Genomic DNA, 22,049 nt, shown 5'->3' with positions numbered 1-22,049 from the left:
AGATACTGGATAATGAGAGTCTCATGGAAAGATTTGAATTCCTAGAAAAGGTAGAAAGAAGAGATTAAAGACTGGATGGTATTTGTCCTCTGGTGTCATTAGCCTGTATCAAAGGAAAAGCAGCTCTTTATCTGAATCTCAAAGGAAAAGGACGAAAACAACGTCGTAGATAAGTTTCTAAAATGAGATAATGTAACAGCATATGAGCTAGTTAACCGGAAAGCATTTTGTCAATAAAATTATTGTTATAAAGGGTATTATTCCTTTTTTGAGAAGTATGTGTTTTCTCTTTATCAAGTTTACCTATTTTTAAAGGCAATAGAGCATTTTCACAAACTCTTGAGTACTGCAGAAAACTATTCTTTGTTCTCAGCAACTGAAAAATACACTGAACAGCAAAGCATATCAATTTTATCATCAAATTAATTGTTAAAATTTTTTAATGAAAATGTACATTTATGTATAGATCTAAGTGATGTTCATGTGCTTGGAAATGGTTTGCTGTATTCAAACTATTTTTTATTTTTATTTATTCATTATTTTAAAATATGTTTTTATTGATTTTAGAGAGAGAGGAAGGGAAAGGGAGAGATAGAAACATCAATGATGAGAGTCATTGATTGGCAGCCTCCTGCATGCCCCCATCTGGGGGTCGAGCTCATAACCTGGGCATGTGCCCTGACCTGGAATAGAACTGTGATCTCTTGGTTCCTGGGTCAACTCAACCACCAAACCATGCAGGCCGGGTGACTTTTTAAATTTTTCATTTGTTGTCACCATTACAGATGTCCTTTTTAACAAACAGTATTAGAAATAATTATGAAATTAATTTATGCTAATGACAGGAGTGAGCGACCTTTAATTTCAAAATGATTTGCTTTAGATATTTTTTAATGATGCCCATTAAATAATAAACTGAGGATTTTGAAATACTCTCTAAAATGATAAGCTTTTATCAGTAGCCTTCTCATTTCTCAAAGCTCCATTCTAACAGCCTTTCAAAAGCCTCAGCAGCTGGCATGTAGAATCTGCAATTTGTGGTTGATAACAGCAGTACTCAGGCCCCAGAGAGGTGCCAACTGTCTGTAAGATACTGGCTGATTACAAGAGGAGAGGGATCAGCCAAAAAGGCCTCAGTGAGAGCTTTTCAACTAGGTCCAGTGCCCTGACACTGTATTTTCAGAGACATGATTATAATTGATTCTCAAATAGGTCATGAGAGTGGGGTCTGGAATGGCTGGGGTAACCCATGTGGCCACTGCCCATGAGCCTCTTAGGAGTATGGGGTGTGGAGTCTGAGGGTCTGTAGTGAACTGAAATGTGCCCAATATTCTGAAATAAGGAAATAACAATGTGGATAGTCTTTAATCTTTCTCTTTGTGTCTTTATGGTTTCTGATTAAATTCTGACTCTTTATCCTGTGGACCTAGATTGCACTTTGTCTTTTGGGCAGTCATGGACCAGTATTTCCCAAACAATATGGCTAGAGAGAGAGGTGTTTCATATTTAAATAAATACACATATAACCACATATGCATATATATGTATTTAACTTAGGTTTCTTTTCTGAAGTGATGAAAAAATATGCATGCTCCAAGAAGAAATGTAGGTGGTTTTTCTGTCCAGTGGGAGAGAAAAGACTGTGAGAAAGAGGAAAGTTCAGTGAGGATAAAGGGCTTTTTGAAAATACTCCTTTTTTTAAAAAAATTATTTTTATTGATTTTAAAGAGGAAGGGAGAGGGATAGAGAGATAGAAACATCAATGATGAGAGAGAATAATTGATCGGCTTCCTCCTGCATGCCCCCCACTGGGGATGGAGCCCACAACTCAGACATGCGCCCTTGGCTGGAATCGAACCTGGGACCCTTCAGTACACAGTGTGATGCTCTATCCACTGAGCCATACCAGATAGGGCTAGGGCTGGAAATACTTCTTAATACTTTCTGATGCAACATAAATGCAACTGATACCTCTCCAACATTTTCTCTCCTGAGGAATAATTTCCTTCTATTTAGAATTTATTTTTATAGTACCAGGTCAGCATTTTTATGGCCCCTTAACCATTTTTATTTTCAAAACATAAAATAAAGATTTGTGGTTTTATGTCTAGTAACATGGTCCTATCTCCAAATTTCTCTTTCCTCACGCAGAGGGTTACTCCTGCAGGAGAACAGCAGGTTTGCAGAAGCGCTACATTATTATAAACTGGCGATCGGGAGCAGGCCTACGCTGGCTTGTAAGTAACAGTCAAGTTTTTCTTTTCCTTTTTTCTTTTTATTTATTTATTTTTTAGTTTTTCTTTTTAAATATCTTTTTCTTTTCCTCTTTATGCATGAAAATTATTTTGATGACTTACAACCTCATAGAGAAAAAAGCATGGTGCTCCTGTTTTTTGAAAACTTGCCAATCAAATTATAAGCCTCTAACAATTATATCTCTCATTTTAATCATGTTTTGATATCAGTTTATCATTTCTTAATATGTTCAGATAAATACAACTTTTATTCATCTAGATTGTAAGTTCAGAATGTTTTGAACTTTTTGAGAACAGAGACTATTCCAGGTATTTTTCAGTGATACCAACACTTCTTACTATATTAATTGTTCCCATATGTATTTGTTGCCTAAGTATTTATGTCTTGGTTTCTTTTAAAATCAGAAATAATCCATAGACAGTAAATTGAAATAAAGGTTAGGTAACTTACTGTATCCACAGTGCACATCATCTTCTTACATTTATATTTCCATGTTTTTCTCTCAGCTGCATATTTAAACACAGGTATTATTCTGATGAACCAAGGAAAGACAGAAGAAGCCCGACGTACATTCCTAAAGTGTTCTGAGATCCCTGATGAAAACCTAAAGGACCCTCACGCGCATAAGAGCTCGGTGACCAGCTGTCTGTACAACCTGGGAAAACTCTACCATGAGCAGGGACACTATGAGGTCAGGCCCAGACCTCTCTCCCCTTTTCCTTCCCCCTTGTTCTGATCCCGTCTCAGTGCTTTCTACCTTATGATCTCATCACAAGGGCACTGTGAGCATTTAAGAAGCTGATGTTGTTTTATTAAAAGAGTTTCAAGGTGAAATTCATCTGGGGGTGGGGGAACCCTCTGCTAAAGAACACTTCCACCCTAGTCAGTTTGGCTCAGTGGATAGAGTGCCAGCCCATGGACTAAAGGGTCCTGGGTTTGATTCCGATCAAGGGCACATGCCTCCATTGCAGGCTCTATCCCCAGCCCTGGTAGGGGTGCATGCTGGAGGCAACCAATCTATGTATCTCTCTCACATCAATGTTTCTCTGTTTTTCCCCCTTCCTTCCACTCTCTCTAAGAATCAATGGGAAAAATATCCTTAGGTGAGGATTAACAAAACAAACAGAAAAGAATACTTACCAGATTTCTTTTTGTGTTGTTAATCCTCACTCAAGGATATTTTTTCCATTGATTTTATTTTTAAAAGAGAGTGGAAGGGAGAGGGAGTGAGAGAGAGAGAGAGAGAGAGAGAGAGAGAGAGAGAGAGAGAGAGAGAGAGAGAGAGAGAGAGAGAGAGATGTGAGAGAGACACATTGATTGGTTGCTTCCTTCACATGCCCCTACTGGGGCTGGGATGGAACCTGCAACCCAGGTATATGCCCTTGACTGGGTATCAAGGAAATGATGCTTCACATCTGGAACTCGAGATGCTTCACTTGCCAACACTGTAACCACTGAATAACACTGGCCATGGCAACAGATTTCTTTACTATTAATTTCTCAGAGCAACTCTTCAAAAAGGGGAAATTACAACCATTGCTCCACAAGCTTATTTGCTTATCATCTCTCGTTTTATGATCTAAGACACACTGTGACTGTTTCCTTATTTCCAGTGTTTGATGTTACAAAATACATTGCACTCTGAGTTTTAAGTATTAATATGATATAAATCCTACCCATTTCCTTTGTTTTTAAAACAATAATTAAATGAAAATTTGTTTATTTGTTTTTAATTGAGAGAGAAGAAAAGTGATGGAGATGGGACCTAGCACAGAGAGCTGGGAGGTTGACTGTCTTGTCCTCCCTTTCTCTCACAGGAAGCATGTCTGCATGGGTGTCTTCTCACATTCAGCATCACTCCTCCCCTCTTTCAGACCACACCCCTACATACTCCTTCCTGTGGTACCAACAATGCAATATAGAGACACAACTTTTAAAATTATTGCATTTCATAATCTCAGTGGGTCGCAGTATCTTGGTTTGTTATTTTATATTTTATTTAGATCCTACTTGGTGGCCTGATTTTAATTACAGAGTATAGATGACTATGGGTGATTTCCAAATATGAATTTTTCTAGTGCTTTAATTGAATAATCTATGTGAACTGAAATTTTATATTAAAATTATTAAAATAAAAGAGCTTGGTAATATTCAGCTACTTGTTACACTAAATTTTTATCTGACCTTCTTCACTCACTGGGTTGAGTATTTTTATTCATGAAATTGTAGTAGTATGACATAAAAGTACAGCTGAATTATTTCCCTCCAATGAGCCATTTAGAAATAGCAATGGAACTTTGAAATTTTGGAAGGATGTTGTTATTTTATTTTTGGTGAATATTCTTGTATTTCACCTTTTTTTTTTGTTTGTTTGTTTGTTTCTTAAATTAGGAAGCCCTTAGTGTATATAAAGAAGCAATTCAGAAAATGCCAAGGCAGTTTGCTCCACAGAGCTTATACAACATGATGGGTAAGTCAGACCTTAATATTTCAATTGCTATTTCAGGGACCTGTGGGGAAATTAAAACCTGTGCTTCTGTTAAATGGAATTCTAATAAGTTATAGCATTGATCCTCACCAGAAAACTCTTTATTCACAATTGGGTGTCACATTTAAATTTTCACATAGCATACTTTTTCTAAGAAGAGCAAATATGTGGATTATCATATTGGTTCTCAACAAATTGTCCAGATCGGAGAGTTGTTGCCAGGGGCTCACAAGCCCCTTTGGGTATTAAGCATTAGCTTAACTCTGGAGATTTAAAAAGATGAATAAAGTCCACAGATTTTAGTGAAGTTATCAAATTCATGATACTTTTTAATCATGTTACTTGCTTAAGCAGAAGATCCCCAAAAGTAAACATGCTATGATGTAGAGATGAATGCTTTTTGGTGCTTTTAACAGATGAGATTAACTGAGTCAATTTGTATGGTTTTCATTGATCAGGCCTTGGATCTTCATAGGTTTTTTTTTTCTGAGTTAGTATTTTAGAGTAAAAACAATACAGTGAAAACTGCAAATGTGCTACTACAATCATTCCTTTTTCTACATTGGATAATTACCTTAATATTCTTATTAGAAAGTATGCAGGCTAGGGCATTGATTTTTCTAAGTGCAAGAGCTCAAGAATTAGAATTTCTAATAAAATATCTATCACTTACAATTGATTTGTGACTGTGAATTGTCACCACAGCTATTTGATGGTGGATGGAAACTGCCCATTCAGCATGTGACTCTTGGAAAGAGTCCCTGAGTTTAAGGTGCTCTGTTGATTGGTTAACTTGGCTGTTTCCAGATAAGGGAGGGAAGAGAAGGGATTGCTTTTGTCCTCAAATCAAATATATATATTTTTAAAATCCAGAGCACAAATTGCAAACTCAGATTTTTCTTTTTATTAAACTGGTTAAATTGCTTACTATTTCTAGGCTTTCTTCGTGCGTATAAAAGTAATCAGACAACATGGTCTCCAGGATTATTTTATGCTTTTGTATTCTATTATTTGAGAGATTTGACACTAGTTTGTATGGCTTGAGCACACACACATAAAAAAAATATCTTAAATCCTCCCAAACTATAGAATATATGCCTGGCCTGGCCAGTGTGGTTCAGTGGTTGAGCATCGACCTATGGACCAGGAGGTCTTGGTTAGATTCCTGGTTAAGGCACATGACCAGGTTGCAGGCTCAATTCCCTGTAGGCGGCATGCAGGAGGAAGCTGACCAGTGATTCTCTGTCATCATTGATGTTTCTATCTCTTTTTCCCTCTCCTTTCCTCTCTGAAAAAAAAAAAAAAAAGAAAGAATATATGCCTGGCAAGGACACACACTTTCCCTTTTTTCTAAATGACAGAATTTAAGAAATAGTTTAGAGACAGAATGAGGCAAGGGTCAATAAACAGAAAAAAAAATTATAATTTGGAAGAGTTTAATATATTCATTCTATGACTCTGGAACCCCTGCCCCAGTTAGCCTGTGCAGCCGTGGAATAATTTAATGCTCATATTAAAAAGGACATTGGAGTATTTCTAGTTGTTGCTTCTTTTTCCTCTTTGCTATGATTTCTAAAAGCTAAAATTTACCTTCATTAAATGTACTTTTGCCCTTAAACTCTTATAATTTAAAAACAGTGCATTATACTAGCCAGCATTTTACCATCAGTCTATCTACTTAGATGAAATGTACATGCCCAGGAAGTATGTGCTTAGAGTGTTTAGATCAGGGGTCCTCAAACTTTTTAAACAGGGGGCCAGTTCACTCTCCCTCAAACTGTTGGAGGGCTGGACTATAGTTTAAAAAAAAAAAACTATGAACAAATTCCTATGCACACTGCACATATCTTATTTTGAAGTAAAAAACCAAAATGGCAAAAACACTCGCATGTGGCCCACGGGCCGTAGTTTGAGGACGCCTGGTTTAGATTTATTAGAATTAACTTTTAAATATTAATACTGGATGGTTATTTCTGTCAAAGTGAATACTAAAAGGATCATTTTTCCTAGTTTTATCTAAAGAGGCACAATGATTTTAGTTTATGATTTTATTCTTAATGCTAATGCTTGGGAAGGCCATTATTTCCAATTTCCTTCAATTAAGAAATAAGATGTCTTTCTTTAAACTGGGAAAGGACTCTGAGATCCTTGGAAGCAGACTGCATTTGGCATCTTGATTGTTAATAGGAAGTGTGGCATTCACTATAGTTAGTGATTTCAGAAAATCCATTCAATTATTTTATGTTAATTGATTGAAAACTCAGCTGGTACCTTGGGATCTGTCTCTCTATGGTTACATGGTTACGCAAATATTGAGCACACACAGGCAGTGGAAGATAAGTTTGTCCATAGGGTTATTGTTTAGTCCTTTGTCTTATTTTCCATTATAGAAAGAGGGAGTAGCTTTGCCCAGACTCTGAAAAGCACGCTAACAATTTTCAAGGGGAGAATCCCAATATAATTTAAAACTGCAGATTTCTCCCCTAATTATTGTGGTTGCCTTCTGTTCAATTTTGTATAAAGGTCTGTTATCTGACCAGGCTTGTAGTTTCAACTATTTACGAAACTATAATTTTTCTCAGAGACTGAGTTCACCTCCTAATCAAATGGGTGAAATCCTCTGAGTGTTTGCTTTAACTCCTAATACATTTTGATTAGCTTCCATTTGACAAGAAAAAAAAAATGGCCAAGGAGATAAACTGCCTTATCAGTTCATCAGTTTCATTAGTCTGTCAGCATGTGCTGATTATCCTATCAAGTTTATCAACAGCCTTGAATGTGTTTTCTAATTCTCACATTTACATATTATTAGTGCCCTTCAGGGATCAGTGATGGATTATAATGTCTGGCTAGATTTAACCTGTAAGTATTCATTTTTCTCATGGCTCATTCATTTCCCCCTTAATGACCACTTTCTGCAAACACTTATATGTATGTATACAAAAATTATTTTCCATCCTGCTTTATCTTTTTTTTTGAAGGTTAGGAGAAATAAAGGAATATTTGTGAAAAAATACAGTCACATTTGAATGTTATTATTAGTTTAATAACTCAATTCACTGCAGTTGCTTTTTAAAAAGAAAAACACACAAAAACACACTAGTTCTTTGCACTTTCCCTTCCCTTGAACATTTTATGAAAAACTTTTATCACTCTCTATTCCATATGCTTATAGTTCACTTATTCTGAATACTAAATGAGCAAGTATATTTTCCTAATTGTGTATTAATAGAAAAACATGTTTGATTTATTTCCCAATTTAATTTTTTGTATATTTTATTCTAAGATTGTTAATCTTTACTCTGGCAGTTCATAAGTAAATTTTTAAAAACTATTTAAAATATCTTCTCATTATTCTGTTCGATTTCATAAATCCTAGGTGATTGAATAACAACAATTGAGAAGTATCATCCCATTCAAAATTATGTAAATTATAAACATAAAATAATGGAAAGCAGATGCTAAATATTATAAACAAAAATTAAACTTTCACCTAGATGGTGGTTATAATTAGCAAGGTATGAGAATACATAAAATATTTTAAGATCAAATCACAAAATAACCACTAAATGGAGATTCAGTATAGTGTGAAGTCAGATAGCCCAGGTTCAAGTGATGACTTTGACACTTCCTAGCTGAGTAAATTACTTAAGTGAAGCCTCATCTCTCCCCTCCCTTAGATGGCTGTAATAGTAGTATCAGCTTGAGGATTAATTGGGATAATGAAAGTAAAGTTATTGGATCAAATGCCCAACCTAGGAAGTGTATTTAGGTTACCTCCATTATAATCATTACCATTTCTGTGGATCTTTAAGCTCCAAAAGCCAATGACTGTATTCTCTATCAGTTATTTTTGTACTTACCCATGTAAATATTATTCTTCTATAGATAAGATTTTGTCATAGTGATGGCCTTACAGTCACTGCTGATTCAACGAGGATTCTACTTAGTTCTGTCCTAGAACTGCTGTATTTTCTCTAGAAGTTTATTTTCCCTTGTCCCTTAGCAACCATAATCAAAGTCATTCTTTGATCATTAACTATGATAACCAAAAGTGAAACAGCTTACTCAGCTAATGCCTGGTTAACTTAAATTCATTAATAGAGTACTCCCTCTAAATTAAAATTGTCATGTTTGGGGTAGAGTTTCTTCTGTTTTTCTTATCATGGCATATTTCCCCCCTAGACTTAGTTAAAATTATTTTTATTTTAACATACAGTACAGGTCTTTATTGAATCTCCATTTCTCTTTTATTCTCAAAGTATAGGTGTATTTTAGAATCAGAGAATATTGACGTTGGAAGACTCATATCTTAAAATCCTCCTAACATAATCGCTTTTATTTTGCAGGATAAAAATAAACACTCAAAGTGTATGTTCAGAATTACACAGTTTGTATTAGAACCAGTATAGCTTTCTGACTTCAATTCAAGTGCTTTTCCTATTTAGGAAACTGGCATGTTTCGTACTGTGTCAATATAACTTTTCTTTACTGAAACTGGCATGTTTTGTACTGTGTCAATATAACTTTTCTTTACCTATTTAAAATTCAGTGAAATATATATATATTTCATAGATATATTTTTATTATATATCTACTAGAGGCCCAATGCACAAAATTCGTGCAAGGGCCCCGGCCCTTGCAGCCCCGGCTTGGTCCAGAAGGTTGTCCAGAAGGTCGTTCAGCTGTCCGGTCTAATTAGCATGTTGCACTTTTATTATTATAGATTACATAGATATGTAACAAAAACCTCTTCATCTTAACAAAAAAGAATAACCACCTACAATATTGTGATTTCATCACAGATGTATTAACCATGCAGGGTATTCTTTTTTTCTTTTTTTTTTTTTTTAAATGTAGGATAATTGCTGTCTATCCTCTATAATTATTTTCCTTAAAATGTCCACTTAAACATTGTTTTTGAGTAAGATTATGGGGAACTAAATTCGGCTGTAACTTCCAGTTACTTTTATCAGCTAGAGCCCTTTCAAACCCCAGTGGTCATTTTAAGCCTATTTACTATTTAAAATGAAATCACTCTGCTTTCTCAATGCAAAGTAATTGTTGGGTTTAATTACATAAGCAATTTAGGCCATTTCACTTGGTAATTTATCCTGAGGACAAAGAGACATAATGTGTTACATGAAGTAAGAGAGAACCTAGAGTTACTGCTTTGTCATTGCAGTCTATAATCACTATGTTTAGAATAATTTTTGCGTGCAAAAATAATTTTTTTAAGTCACATATCTCCCACTCAGTACAAAGGTGATGGTGGTATGAAATGGAAAGTTCCCGCTGTCAGAGAACTTTCTAGGAAATTTCACAGTTGGTCTGGAGCTTAATGCCTTTCCTTAATAAGGAAATGCCCATAAATAAAATGGAAAACTGTACTGCTTTAACCTTGAAAATATTTTGTCCATACTGATATAGGCTGTGCTAAGTTGACTGGACAACACAAACCAAGCCAAAGCAGACAAACAAGGAAAATATCAAGCTTTTTTATTTCTAATGTGACACCAGTGTCAGTTTGCATATATATTCACATTTTCCTACGTATTTTTAAAAAATTGTGCTTGTTTTGGGTAATATGCTTTTTTAGGGAAAGGTTGTATACGACTTCCAGGGGAATTGTGTGATAATGACCCATTGCTCTTTATGCCTTGTTTGTCTTTATTTTCATCATACTGTTTTGATTCTCTTATCCCTGATAATTCCTAGTTTGTTTGTTCTTTATACACATCCTGTTACTTTTAAAATCCTAGCTCAGTATTAGAAAATGTATTTTCCTTCATCAGCCTGCAAATAGCAGATCTTTTACTTACATAGGTTTGAAATAGAAAAGATGTTTTTCATATTCTCTAATAAAAAGGGAGAAATACTGATTTAATTTTCTATTTCATGAAAGTAGCTCTTTAATTATGGGAGATTTCCCCAATTTTATTGAGCTATTTCAAGTGAATGAGGAAAGAGTCATTGAGAGGAAACACAGTGAATTTATTAGACCAATTTTTGGAGTTAAAAGCTTGTCCAAGTTTTAGAATTGTAATTTTTTGAGAATGAAAATTGTGGAATGAGTTAATGGCTATCAGTGGTATTTATATTCCTTACCACCATTCCTTAGTACTATTCCTTATTACCGCTACTATTCAGGTAAGAAGAATTGACAAACGAGATGTCAAATGTACCCCCCTGGAAAACAAAATAAAAAATGTTCACTTGTAAGTTTATCCTAACTCTACTTGAAGTATGTACACTATAGACTGTTTAGTTGGTAGAATGGCTATAAAAGAAATTTATTTCTTTCTCAGCCTTCTGTGTGGCTGCTTTTTTAGCTGAATCATTTATTTTTTATAAACTCTTTACCTCACCTTGATCCAGAATATATTTAGAGTAGAGATATTCACAGTAAATTTTTGACAGGATGCTTTACATCCTTCATGTTTTCTTCTATGACTGCGTTTGGATCGATTGAGGCATTTAGCATGCTGACTGTGAAAGAGATGGTTTTTAACTGTGAGATTTGAACTTCACATCTTTCAAGCGTGGAAGCATTAACACTTCAGCAGTGTTAAGCTCTTTATACCCACTCGTTTCCTCTCTTTTGAGTTCTGGTGAATTTTCTACGATTCCTTCCATTGGCACTCTTGAAAATCAGTGCGTCAGTCCTATAAACGTAAGGATGGCCTTACAACTGGGTTAGCCATTGATCTATGTAACCTTCAGAATATTGACTTCTAATTTTAAAGGTAAATCTATTTATATCACTTTCATTTGTTCATCATCAGAAAGGACAAGACCAGGAAACCAGTGCTAGGTGTGAGGTATGACAATCCAGAAAAGGGAAAGGTAACTTTGAGGGATTTTAGAAGTTCACTTTATAAGATGTGGAGCCAGCAAGATAAGGAAATCATGAACTTTTGGCTGTATAGCAAAAAGAATAAATATATAAAATTTATGTACAAAATTTATAAAATGTTCTTCCAGAAGTTCACTTATCATTATAAACTGTAGTGGTTTAATTTTTCTTTTTACTCTTCAGGCTTGATATAAATTCGACATTATGTGCCATGGTTGCAGACATTAATTTGCTAGGCATTAGTCTATACACTACAAAGGTCAGCAGCATTCAGTTCAGCTGCATTAAATAGGCAATATATTTTGTTTAAAGTTTTAATTAAACCCAGGGCCTGAAGATATATGGTTCCTGTGGGGAGTTGTAACACTTTCGTGGCAATAATAAGGCAATAATAATAGTTAGGTCTAGTGTCACTTGCTTTCCTGGAAATACGATATGAGACAGTTGATTATATTTCATTGCTATTAAAACCATACAAGTCCACCTGTTAACATTAATTCTTACTTTTGCCTGTTTAATGGTAAAGGAAAAAATTGGCGCTTAACACTTTACTTTTAAATTGAGTTGTGAGGAAATGAATACACTAAAATTAATACTTAATTATATCTTTCTTATTCTCTGATTCCCAAAAAATTTCAGTATGTTCTGATTGGAAAATTTGTTTTCTGAGGCTTCAATAAAAATAAATGAGAAGAAAATATACATTTTATTCTTTCTTTGGGAAATGTCCATGGAATGAACCTTTTACTAAAGATTGTTGGGTTATCTTATCAAATCAAGGTGATATAATGTTATACTTGGAATTTTATTAACTAGATTTCAAAATCAGGCATTCTTAAAAGATGACTATTTTGGTGACTAGATGAAATGGACATAATCATGAGGGAGAAAACAATTTTGTATGAAGGATATAGTCATTGCACATATTTAGAGTAGGCAAGTAATAAAAATTAAGTTAAAATTAAATATATTTTAGTGTTACATATATTTAACTGTCTATATTTGCTATATGTGTACTTATGTCTGCTTTTCCTAATATATAAGGAAAAGGTTTTTGCTATATAAAAATTTCATTTAACTTCCCTAATTAGCTGTTCTTTTGTTTTAATTATATCTCCTGTAGAAACTGTTGCTATACTCAAATTGAATAAAGAGTTAAAAAAGAACTTACAAAGTTTTGTTCCAAAATATAAGTCTTTTTTGCCCACATACTAATTATGGGTATGCATTTTTTGAACTGTCATTGAGTCTTATTTTCAAGTATTCATTAAAAATAGTATGAATTTAATTAACATTAATATAAAATTATAGTATAAATAAATTATTCATTGCATATTATGGAGACATATTGCTTGATCCAGAAATACATATGAAATGTATTCATAAGAAGATGTATGTAAAACTGAAAATGCTTTTATTATACTCCTTTGACATTTGCCTGCAAATATTCAAGTCCTGTTTCTCTGAATACTACTATTTTCATTAATTCTTTCCAGGCTAGTAGAATATTTACTTATTATTTTTTTTATTTTCTCTGGTATAAACCTTTTTTTAATTAAGCACAATTTAGCACTTCCTTGATAATTCTAGTGTTCTCTAATTATATTAAGCCATTTCATTTACTCCACTGTAATTCTCTCTTTTTTATTTTTAGTTTTGATTGAGTTGAGAGAGAGAGAAAGAGGAAGAGAGAGAGAAACGCCTATTTTGTCATTCTACTTATTTATGGATTCATTGGTTGAGTCTTGTATGTGCCGTGATTGGGGATTGAACCTGCAACCTTGGTGTATTGAGATGAAACTCCAACCAACTGAGCTACCCAGTCAGGGCCCATTGCATTCTCTTGAGGACAGTATTATATTTTAGGGGAGAGGATCATCAACTCTACCAACACACACAAGAACATACACCCCCAAACCCCCCGCACACACACAATCTCACAGTCTTCCTTTTTCTTTTTTGGAAAATGCTGAGCATTTAACAGGATTGGCTCCAACAGTGGTTGATGGATTATTTTCAGTGATTTAGTTCTTTGAAAACATAAAAGGAATTGATTAGCCTAGAGAACTTCAGGATCCCCAGTTGTAAGTAGAGAAATATTGACACAGGATCCTGGCTTTTTTCCAAGTTAAATTTTGCTGGCACATCAGTTGTTTCCTGTATATAACCTCACACTAGAAATTAGGAACCTTTTCAACTTTCACCGAAGTTTAACCCCTTTCTTGATGTGTTTTACTTAAAGAAATGTATATTTGCTTCTCCACCCCCCCCACCCCCCCACCTTTCCTCTTTTTGGATTAAAACTCTTCTTTCAGGCTTTAAGATTTCCCTTAAGTTTGATGCTACTGGACTTGGTGAAGTGTTAAATATTGATCCTTTTCATAAGCCTCCTTAATTCTAAGATTTGGGTCATATTTTATTTTACTTCCAACTCTTCCACCCAAATGGAAAAGAGTTATTGAAGTCTGTTGTCAGATACTAAATAAAATCTCTTATTTCTGTAATCATTTAAAATTCTTCATCTTTTTCTGCTCTGCACATTAGCTATTGAGGATTTCCTATCAGAATTAATATATTTAAGGCAGGTGGACTGTGTTATTTTTATAAAGATAAGATAAGGATGTAACTATAAGAGATTCCCAAAATTTGACAGCCAATAGTTATAATAAGTTTATGGTATAAGTAATTTAATAAAGCCAGGCTTCCTAATGTTTCTGTGTTAATGCTAGCACTGTCAAGTAAAAAGTGAGAATTAAAATTGCAGCAAGTTAAGCTCTTGAAATAATAGACTCCTGATGTCATATGGTTCTGACCGACCACTGATTCTGGAAGAAGTATATACTTGATAAAAATGTAACATCTAAATCCAAGTTGATATATAATGTGATCAAATATTTATCAGATATTTCTCAAACTCTTTTGAGCCAGAGGCTTCTGAACTTAGGTTGGAGGACTGACCATGAGATGAATGGTTTTATGTCTGGTTCTACACATCTCAGAGTCTAGTTTGGGATTGGGAAGCTTATAATTGTCCAGTTAGGTCCTCCAGGTACATAAACAAGGGTGGGGAAGTTTGGATAAATGAAGAATTGAGTACTGATCTTAATTAAAGGAAATAAGTTTGTAAAAATTTTCTTCTTAAACTGACAAATTATAATTCAATAACAATAAACATTTCAACAAAAATTTTATCAAAAACTTAACAAAATTCTTCCAAAGTTAATCTGATAAACTTAACAGAAAAATAGAGCAAATGAGGGGAAGAATAATTTGTTGTACTCGATATTAAAATATTAAAAGAAGCTACAGTAACTAGAGCAGTTTTGTACTTGTATAAGGATAGAAAACCAGACAGAAGCGAAACCCTAGAAACAGATAAAAACATACAAAACACTTTTGTAGGTAATAAATTTAGAATTAAATATTGGTAAGGGAAGGCAGTTCTTATAATAAAAGTTGATCTGGGATAAGTGATAATGTTTGGGAAGAATAAAAATCCAATACTTGCCTCACACAATATGGCAAAATGTATTTCCTATGAAATAAGTAGCAGTTGTAATAATGAAATTATATAATTAGGAGAGAATGTATGACCCTATGATGAAAAAAATAGTTTTTGTGCATAAAAGATAGTGATAAACCTACAAAGCAAAACTCAACTTGATTTGCATACATAAAATTAAAATAGTCTGAAACAAAAAACTGTTTAAACCATCTTTTGCAATATCATAAAGAAAAGATAAATACAGAAATTAAAAAAATGGTTTAAATCCATTAAATAATAACCTTAACATAAAAATATTCATGGGTAAAATTTTGTGAAAAAAAATGAAAATTTGTGCATTTTCATTAATCATTAAAATAAAAACTTTAAATGAAAGCATTTTTATCTTTTCCAATGGACATTTTAAAAAGCATTAGAATCTCATTTGATGAGTCTTTAAAAAAAATTGTTCTCATATACTACTTGAGAAAGTGAAGTATTTTATCTTAAATATTAAATTTGCTAATGCTTTTTAGTTTGAGAATTCAGCTGCTACATATGTGTTCTAAGGAAATAGTAAGAGACATGTAGATAAAAGGAGATTAGTAGGATGGTAATTGCTGAAGTTGGTATAGCACCTCCATAAAAATGTGGGAAGGATTTTTTTAAATAAACAAAAATTGAATATTGATCTTGAATGAGAAAATTGAATATTGGAAAAATTATCACATTTTTATTTAATATAGGAAAACGCTAGAAAGAAATTAAACTCTTATTAAAACTACCAACATTTCATTAGTTATATAATTGATTTTTTTCAGTATGTAAAATAAATTCTGGAAAAACACTAAAATTTACCAGTTGCTATCTATGAGTGATAGAATTAATACAATGTAATAAAATTCTGATCTTTCAGACTTTCTGTAATGAACAGATATACTTTTAATTAGATAGCAAATACATAAATATTTAAAAATAAAAAAAGAAATGATCAGGACTTGATCAGGATATAGTCACTCTTAAATAGATCATCTAGAAAAATCCATGAACACAGCAATTCTTTTTTTAAACTGATTAGGATATTGTCACTGATTTAAGTAATGACAATGTATAAATTATACAACATTGGTGATTCTACAACTGATCATCTATATCATTTTGGAGACAAAGGAGTTATTTATTCTTAGCCCCTCATTTTGTAGGTGATAAAACCAAGGTTCTGCAAATAAATTACTTGTTTACAACCATACAACTACTTAATAGTAAAGTTAAAATTTGAAACCCAGTCATCTAATTACTATTTTGTTATGTAATTCATAATTTAATGCTGCATCATAATTGTAAATGATTTCAACAGGTAGATGAAACAAATTAATCAAGTAATTAAGATGGTTTACTTTATTTTAAAATTATGTGGCAAAAATTAATTTCTAAAAAAAGAATTTAAAGTAGCATACAAAAAGAAATAATCATAAAAATGTGAAGATTGGTAAAGTGATCCTTAAAAACAATGGCCAGGACATCAAAACACTAAGTATAAAAACCACCAAAGTAAACCTACTATCTTAAATGGAAAATAAGCATTTCTGGAAAATGGAGGATTACCTTAGTGACCAGGTAAGTCCTCAAATTTGGAAAGCCTAGAAATTAGAAAGATTATCTAGAATGCCTGATGTTCAAGCAAAGTACTCCAACATTTGGAGTATTGGCAATGAGATCCTTTCTCTGTATCAGCCACAGAAAGCCCGCTGGTAGTCGTGTGGGGCCTGTTATGAGTGCTCCCATTATTCCTGAGAGGCCAGAAAAGTGCTATAACCTCTGTGAGGCCTTTTACAAAAATAGATATTCTCTCCATTGTGCTGGTGTAGCATTTTTTTTACAAACATACTTTTGAAACTTTTATAATTTCTTCAATGATAGCTAGATATATGTGAGTCAGTGTTGTTCACACCTCATTTACTCCTGTTCTGCTGTCAAAACATGCTCCTAACCACTTACCACCTTTATTATTATTAAGTTGATATTTTTTTCAATCCAAACCCTGATAACTATGAAATCACATTTTTTAAATGAGTTAAATTTTTTTAAAAAGTTTTTGTGTATTTTGTTTCCTGTGCATTTAAAAATTGAACTTGGAAAATGCTAATAAGTATACTAGTATTTATTTGTCACTAGATTACAGCAAGAACCATACAGGCAGGAATGAGAGATAACTTTTATGTTTACCATCATATGCATGATCCATATTGGTTAACCTAAATTGATATGTAAAATATTTATTCAATAATTTTGTAGAAAAAAATTACTGTAAGGGATGATCACTTTTGGTAATGTTGGTCACAAAAGTTTTTTTTGTTTTTTTTTAAAATAGGGAATCTGGGACAGGGAGAATTGGATGAAGGTGGTCAAAAAGTACAAATTTCTAGTTAAAATTCTGGGGCTGTAATGTACATGATGACTGTAGTTAACACTGTTGTGTGATACATTTGGAAGTTGCTAGATCCTAAAAGTTCTCATCACAATGAAAAAAAATTTTTAAAAATCTCTTTTGTATCTGTATGAAATTATGAATGTTAACTAAACTTATTGTGGTAATCATTGATAATATATATGTCAGGGCATATGTGGGAACTTTAAACTCATATAGTGCTGTATGTTAATTACACTGAGTGGCCAGATTATTATGATCTCTGAATGCATAATAATCTGGCTACTCATATATATATATATATCCTATCTAATAATAGACAAATATGCAAATTGACCATACCTCCGACACACCAACAAGCCACGCCCACAAGCCACGCCCACCATCCAATCAGAGCGAGTATGCAAATTAACCCAAACCAAGATGGCTACAGCCACAGAGAGCAAGGTTTCCTAGGTAACAGAGGAAGCCAAGCTTTCCGCCTGCCCTTGCCAGGCCTAAGCCTCCACTCAAGCTACAAAGTTTCAATTATAGAAGGTAAACAAATTCAAACAAATGGCTGCAGAATGGAGCTTGAGAGAGCAGGCCAGGGTTGCCGCCGGCAACAGGGGAAGCAAAGCTTTCCGCACACCCTGGCCGGGCCTACCCACTTAAGGCAACAAAGTTTCAATTATAACCCCAACACAAATGGCTGCCGGCCTCGGAGGAGCCCCAGGCTTGGCTCTGCTCCAGGCTACAAAGTTTCAATTGTAGAAGGAAAATAAATTCCAGATACCAGGGCCTCTGCTTGGGTCGCCAGGGGGCGTGGCCCGCCTGCAAACCACCACAGGCCCCTTGCTCAGGCTGCCCCATGCCCCAAGGGAACCCCACCCTGATCAGGGACACCCTTCAGGGCAAACCAGCTGGCCCCCACCCCTGTATCAGGCCTCTATCCTATCTAATAAAAGAGTAATATACAGATTGATCATCACTGCAACACACAATATAGCTGCCCCCATGTGATCAAAGATCCTGCCCCCATGTGGACACAGGATGGCCACCACAAGATGGCCAGCAGGAGAGGGCAGTTGGGAGGCACCTGGCCTGCAAGGGAGGGCAGTTGGAGGTGATCAACCCTGCAGGAGAGGGCAGTTAGGGGTGACCAGGCTGGCAGAGGAGGGAAGTTGGGGACAAACAGGCTGGCAGCAAAGTGGTTAGGGGTGATCAGGCTGGCAGGCAGAAGTGGTTAGGGGCAATCAGGAAGGCAGGCAGGCAAGCAGTTGGGAGCCAGCAGTCCTGGATTGTGAGAGGGATGTCCAACTGCCCGTTTAGGCCCCTGGGATTGGGCCTAAACGGGTAGTCGGACATCCCTTGAGGGGTCCCAGATTGGAGAGGGTACAGGCTGGGCTGAGGGACAACCCCCCTCCGTGCACGAATTTCGTGCACCGGGCCTCTAGTGTGTGTGTGTGTGTGTGTGTGTGTGTGTTGTATATATATATATATATATATATATATATATATATATATATATATATATATTAGAGGCTTGGTGCATGAATTCGTGCATGGGTGGGGTCAGGCCAGCCTGGCCAGGGGGAGGGGACATGGGCAGTTGGCCGGCCTGCCTTCTGGTCGAACTCCTGGTTGAGGGAACAATTTGCATATTAGCCTTTTATTATATAGGATATACACTGAGTGGCCAGATTATTATGTGTTCAGAGATCATAATAATCTGGCCACTCAGTGTATATCTCAATAAAACTGAAAAAAAGAGGGTATTCAAATCAAATCTTAATTTAGAAATATACTATCTTGAGCAAGGGCAGGAGGAACAAAAGGAAACAGTGACAAATATGGGTTTTATGCCCCACTACATGCTCTACAAGCTGCAGCTGTCCAGAAACCTGAGTCATGAGAATCAGTGAGATCTGGCCTCTTACATCATCAGTAGTTCAGCATTTTTTCCTTTAAGGAGTAAGTTTTTCCTGGGTTATTTATACACAAGCTTTTTAGGGAGAAAGTCAACCTGGAGACAACAAATTCCTTTGGTTTGTGCCTGAATCGGAAATAAATCTGAGTGATAAACCTGATCACTACATCATTGCACAGCAGATCTTCTCATTCTGACGAAAGGGCCTCTATTATGTCATTTTTATTTTCTTGCAGGATGAGAAGGAAAAATAATCATCATTGCTTTTTATTTTTCCCTCTTGGGTACTATAAACATTTTTTTTTTCTGTAATTGTAAGTTAAGAAGTATAGTACCAGAGAAGATGACTTGACTTAACCCCCTCCCTATACCCATTCCCAACCAAGTATCTTCATTTCCTTACTTATTGAATTTGCTTATTCTTTTCCTGGGGCCACTTCTTTCATGGAATTTTTATCATTTTGATCAAGCTTAAAGTATTAACATATGTCATTCTCTCCTAAAACTGAATCCAGTGACAGGACTTTTTTCAGTAACTGTATCCACTCTCTAATGACTGTTCATAGTATTTAGACAGAATGGTATAGTGGAAAGAGTCAGGGAGAACTCTGATTTGAATCCTGACTCTGGCATTTGCCTGTTTTTGAATACTGAGCAAGTTGCTTAATCTCAATGAGCAGCAGTCACTTCATTTGTAAAATGAGACAAATATTAATTGCAGTGTAGGCATACTGTAAAAGTACCAGATAACATATTAAAGACCTTAGTAGGTAGTCAATAAATAATAAATTTTATTTGATAGGCAGCTTGATGCAATGAATGGAAAAAAAATAAACACGGGCTCTAGGGCCATTCAAACCTTTTTGGATGAGATTTCTATCTGTCCTCCTGCAAGTCACTTATCATACCTGAGCCTCCTTTTCATCCATAAAATGAGTATTCTAACTTCTGTGAATTAGAAATGAGAAATATGAAGCCCCTACCTTGTTAGTACTTGTTTATTGCTTAAATCTTTATGAGTTACCATTTAAACAAATTTAAATTGATATATGACCATTGCATTTTAGGCTTCTTGCATTTTAGGCTTTGCATCTTGATTTTATTACCACTTTTACCAGGTGTACCAGTTAATAATGCGGATTTTTTTTCAATTGATGGAGTTACACAAAAGTTGATATATATGTGATTTGATATGTATGCTATTTTGTTGTATTGACAGCAAACTTCAAAACTTCATATATCAAATTTGCTGAAGTTGTTAACATCATAGATATTTTTTACACTTAAAAATGTCAAATTTCATGCCAAGAAAAGAGCATTTGTGGGAAGTTTTTACTTCATTACTTTATTTTGAAGAAAAGTGCTGCTGAAAGTTATCATATACTCTGGGAAGCTTATGGTGAACATTCTCCATCTCAAGATACTTGTGAACGCTGGTTTAAACGCTTTAAAAGTGATGATTTCAATGTGAAAGACAAAGAACGTCCAGGTCAATCAAAAAAGTTTGAAGACCAACAATCACAAGCATTATTGGATGAAGATGCATGTCAAACTCAAAAACAACTTGCAGAAAGATTAAACGTTGCTCAGCAAACAATTTCTGATCTTTTACAAGCAATAGGAAAGATTTTAAAGGAAGGAAAATGGGTGCCACATCAACTGAATGAAAGACAAATGGAAAACCGAAAAAGTCATCAGTAAAATGTTGCTTCAAAGGCACGAGAGAGTCTTTTTTGCATTGCATTGTGACTGGTGATGAAAAGTGGATTTATTTTAAGAATCCCAAATGCACAAAATCATGGGTTGATCCAGATCAACCATCAACATCAACTGCAAGGCCAAATCGCTTCAGAAAGAAGACAACGCTCTGCGTTTGGTGGGATCAGGAAGGTGTGGTGTATTATGAGCTTCAAAAACCAGGTGAAACTGTTAATACTGATCGCTACCAACAACAAATAATCAATTTGAACCATGCTTTGATCGTGAAACGACCAGAATGTGCCAGAAGACACGGCAAAGTAATTTTGTTTCATGATGGCACACCATCACACACTTCAAAACCAGTTAAAGACACATTAAAAGATCTTGCCTGGGAGTATTAACCCACCCGCTGTATTCACCGGACCTTGCTCCTTCAGATTACCACTTGTTCTGATGGATGGCACACGCACTTTCTGAGCAGCACTTCAAAACGTAGGAAGAAGTGAAAATTGGGTCTCTGAATGGTTTGCCTCAAAACAAGAAAAGTTCTGTTGGGACAGTATCCACAAATTACCTGAAAGATGGGGAAATGTGTAGCTAACGATGGACATTACTTTAAATAAAGCACTTTTGATGTTTCTCTTGAAATTATTGTGTTTTCTTTGATGGCAAAATCCGCATTATTAACCAGTACACCTGGTAAAGGTCATCCAGGGATTATTATTGCTCTTCCTTATTCCTTTAATTCAAGAGATAAGCCCAAGGCAAAGTGAAATAAACTCCATGGCAAATGTATCACAGACTAAAAAACAATTTTCTTGGAGTAAGAAAGAGAGTGTAATTTTCACCTGAGCCAGAGCTTCAGAAAGTTTGTGATTAGTCTGCACCAGCTGGGTGAGGCAGTGTGCTCTGAGGCCAGGTAGTCCT

The 22,049-nt window shown here is 34.8% G+C and overlaps 1 protein-coding gene across 2 annotated transcripts in view; it reads left to right on the top strand.

Annotated features, from left to right (window-relative positions):
* The window catches only part of TMTC2 (transmembrane O-mannosyltransferase targeting cadherins 2), a 415,782-nt gene that overhangs the window by 261,964 nt on the left and 131,769 nt on the right, over window positions 1-22,049 (top strand). For both annotated transcript variants that reach the window (XM_008143796.3, XM_054718817.1), the window contains 3 exons: window positions 2,152-2,237; window positions 2,763-2,947; window positions 4,648-4,726. In XM_008143796.3, the coding sequence (XP_008142018.1) occupies window positions 2,152-2,237; window positions 2,763-2,947; window positions 4,648-4,726 (350 nt within the window). The remainder of the gene's footprint in view (window positions 1-2,151; window positions 2,238-2,762; window positions 2,948-4,647; window positions 4,727-22,049) is intronic.

This window comes from Eptesicus fuscus, chromosome 7 (genome assembly GCF_027574615.1).
Source record: "Eptesicus fuscus isolate TK198812 chromosome 7, DD_ASM_mEF_20220401, whole genome shotgun sequence".
Lineage (NCBI taxonomy): Eukaryota > Metazoa > Chordata > Mammalia > Chiroptera > Vespertilionidae > Eptesicus > Eptesicus fuscus.
The sequence above is the reverse complement of the archived record's forward strand: the minus strand, read 5'-3'. Positions and strand labels throughout refer to the sequence as shown.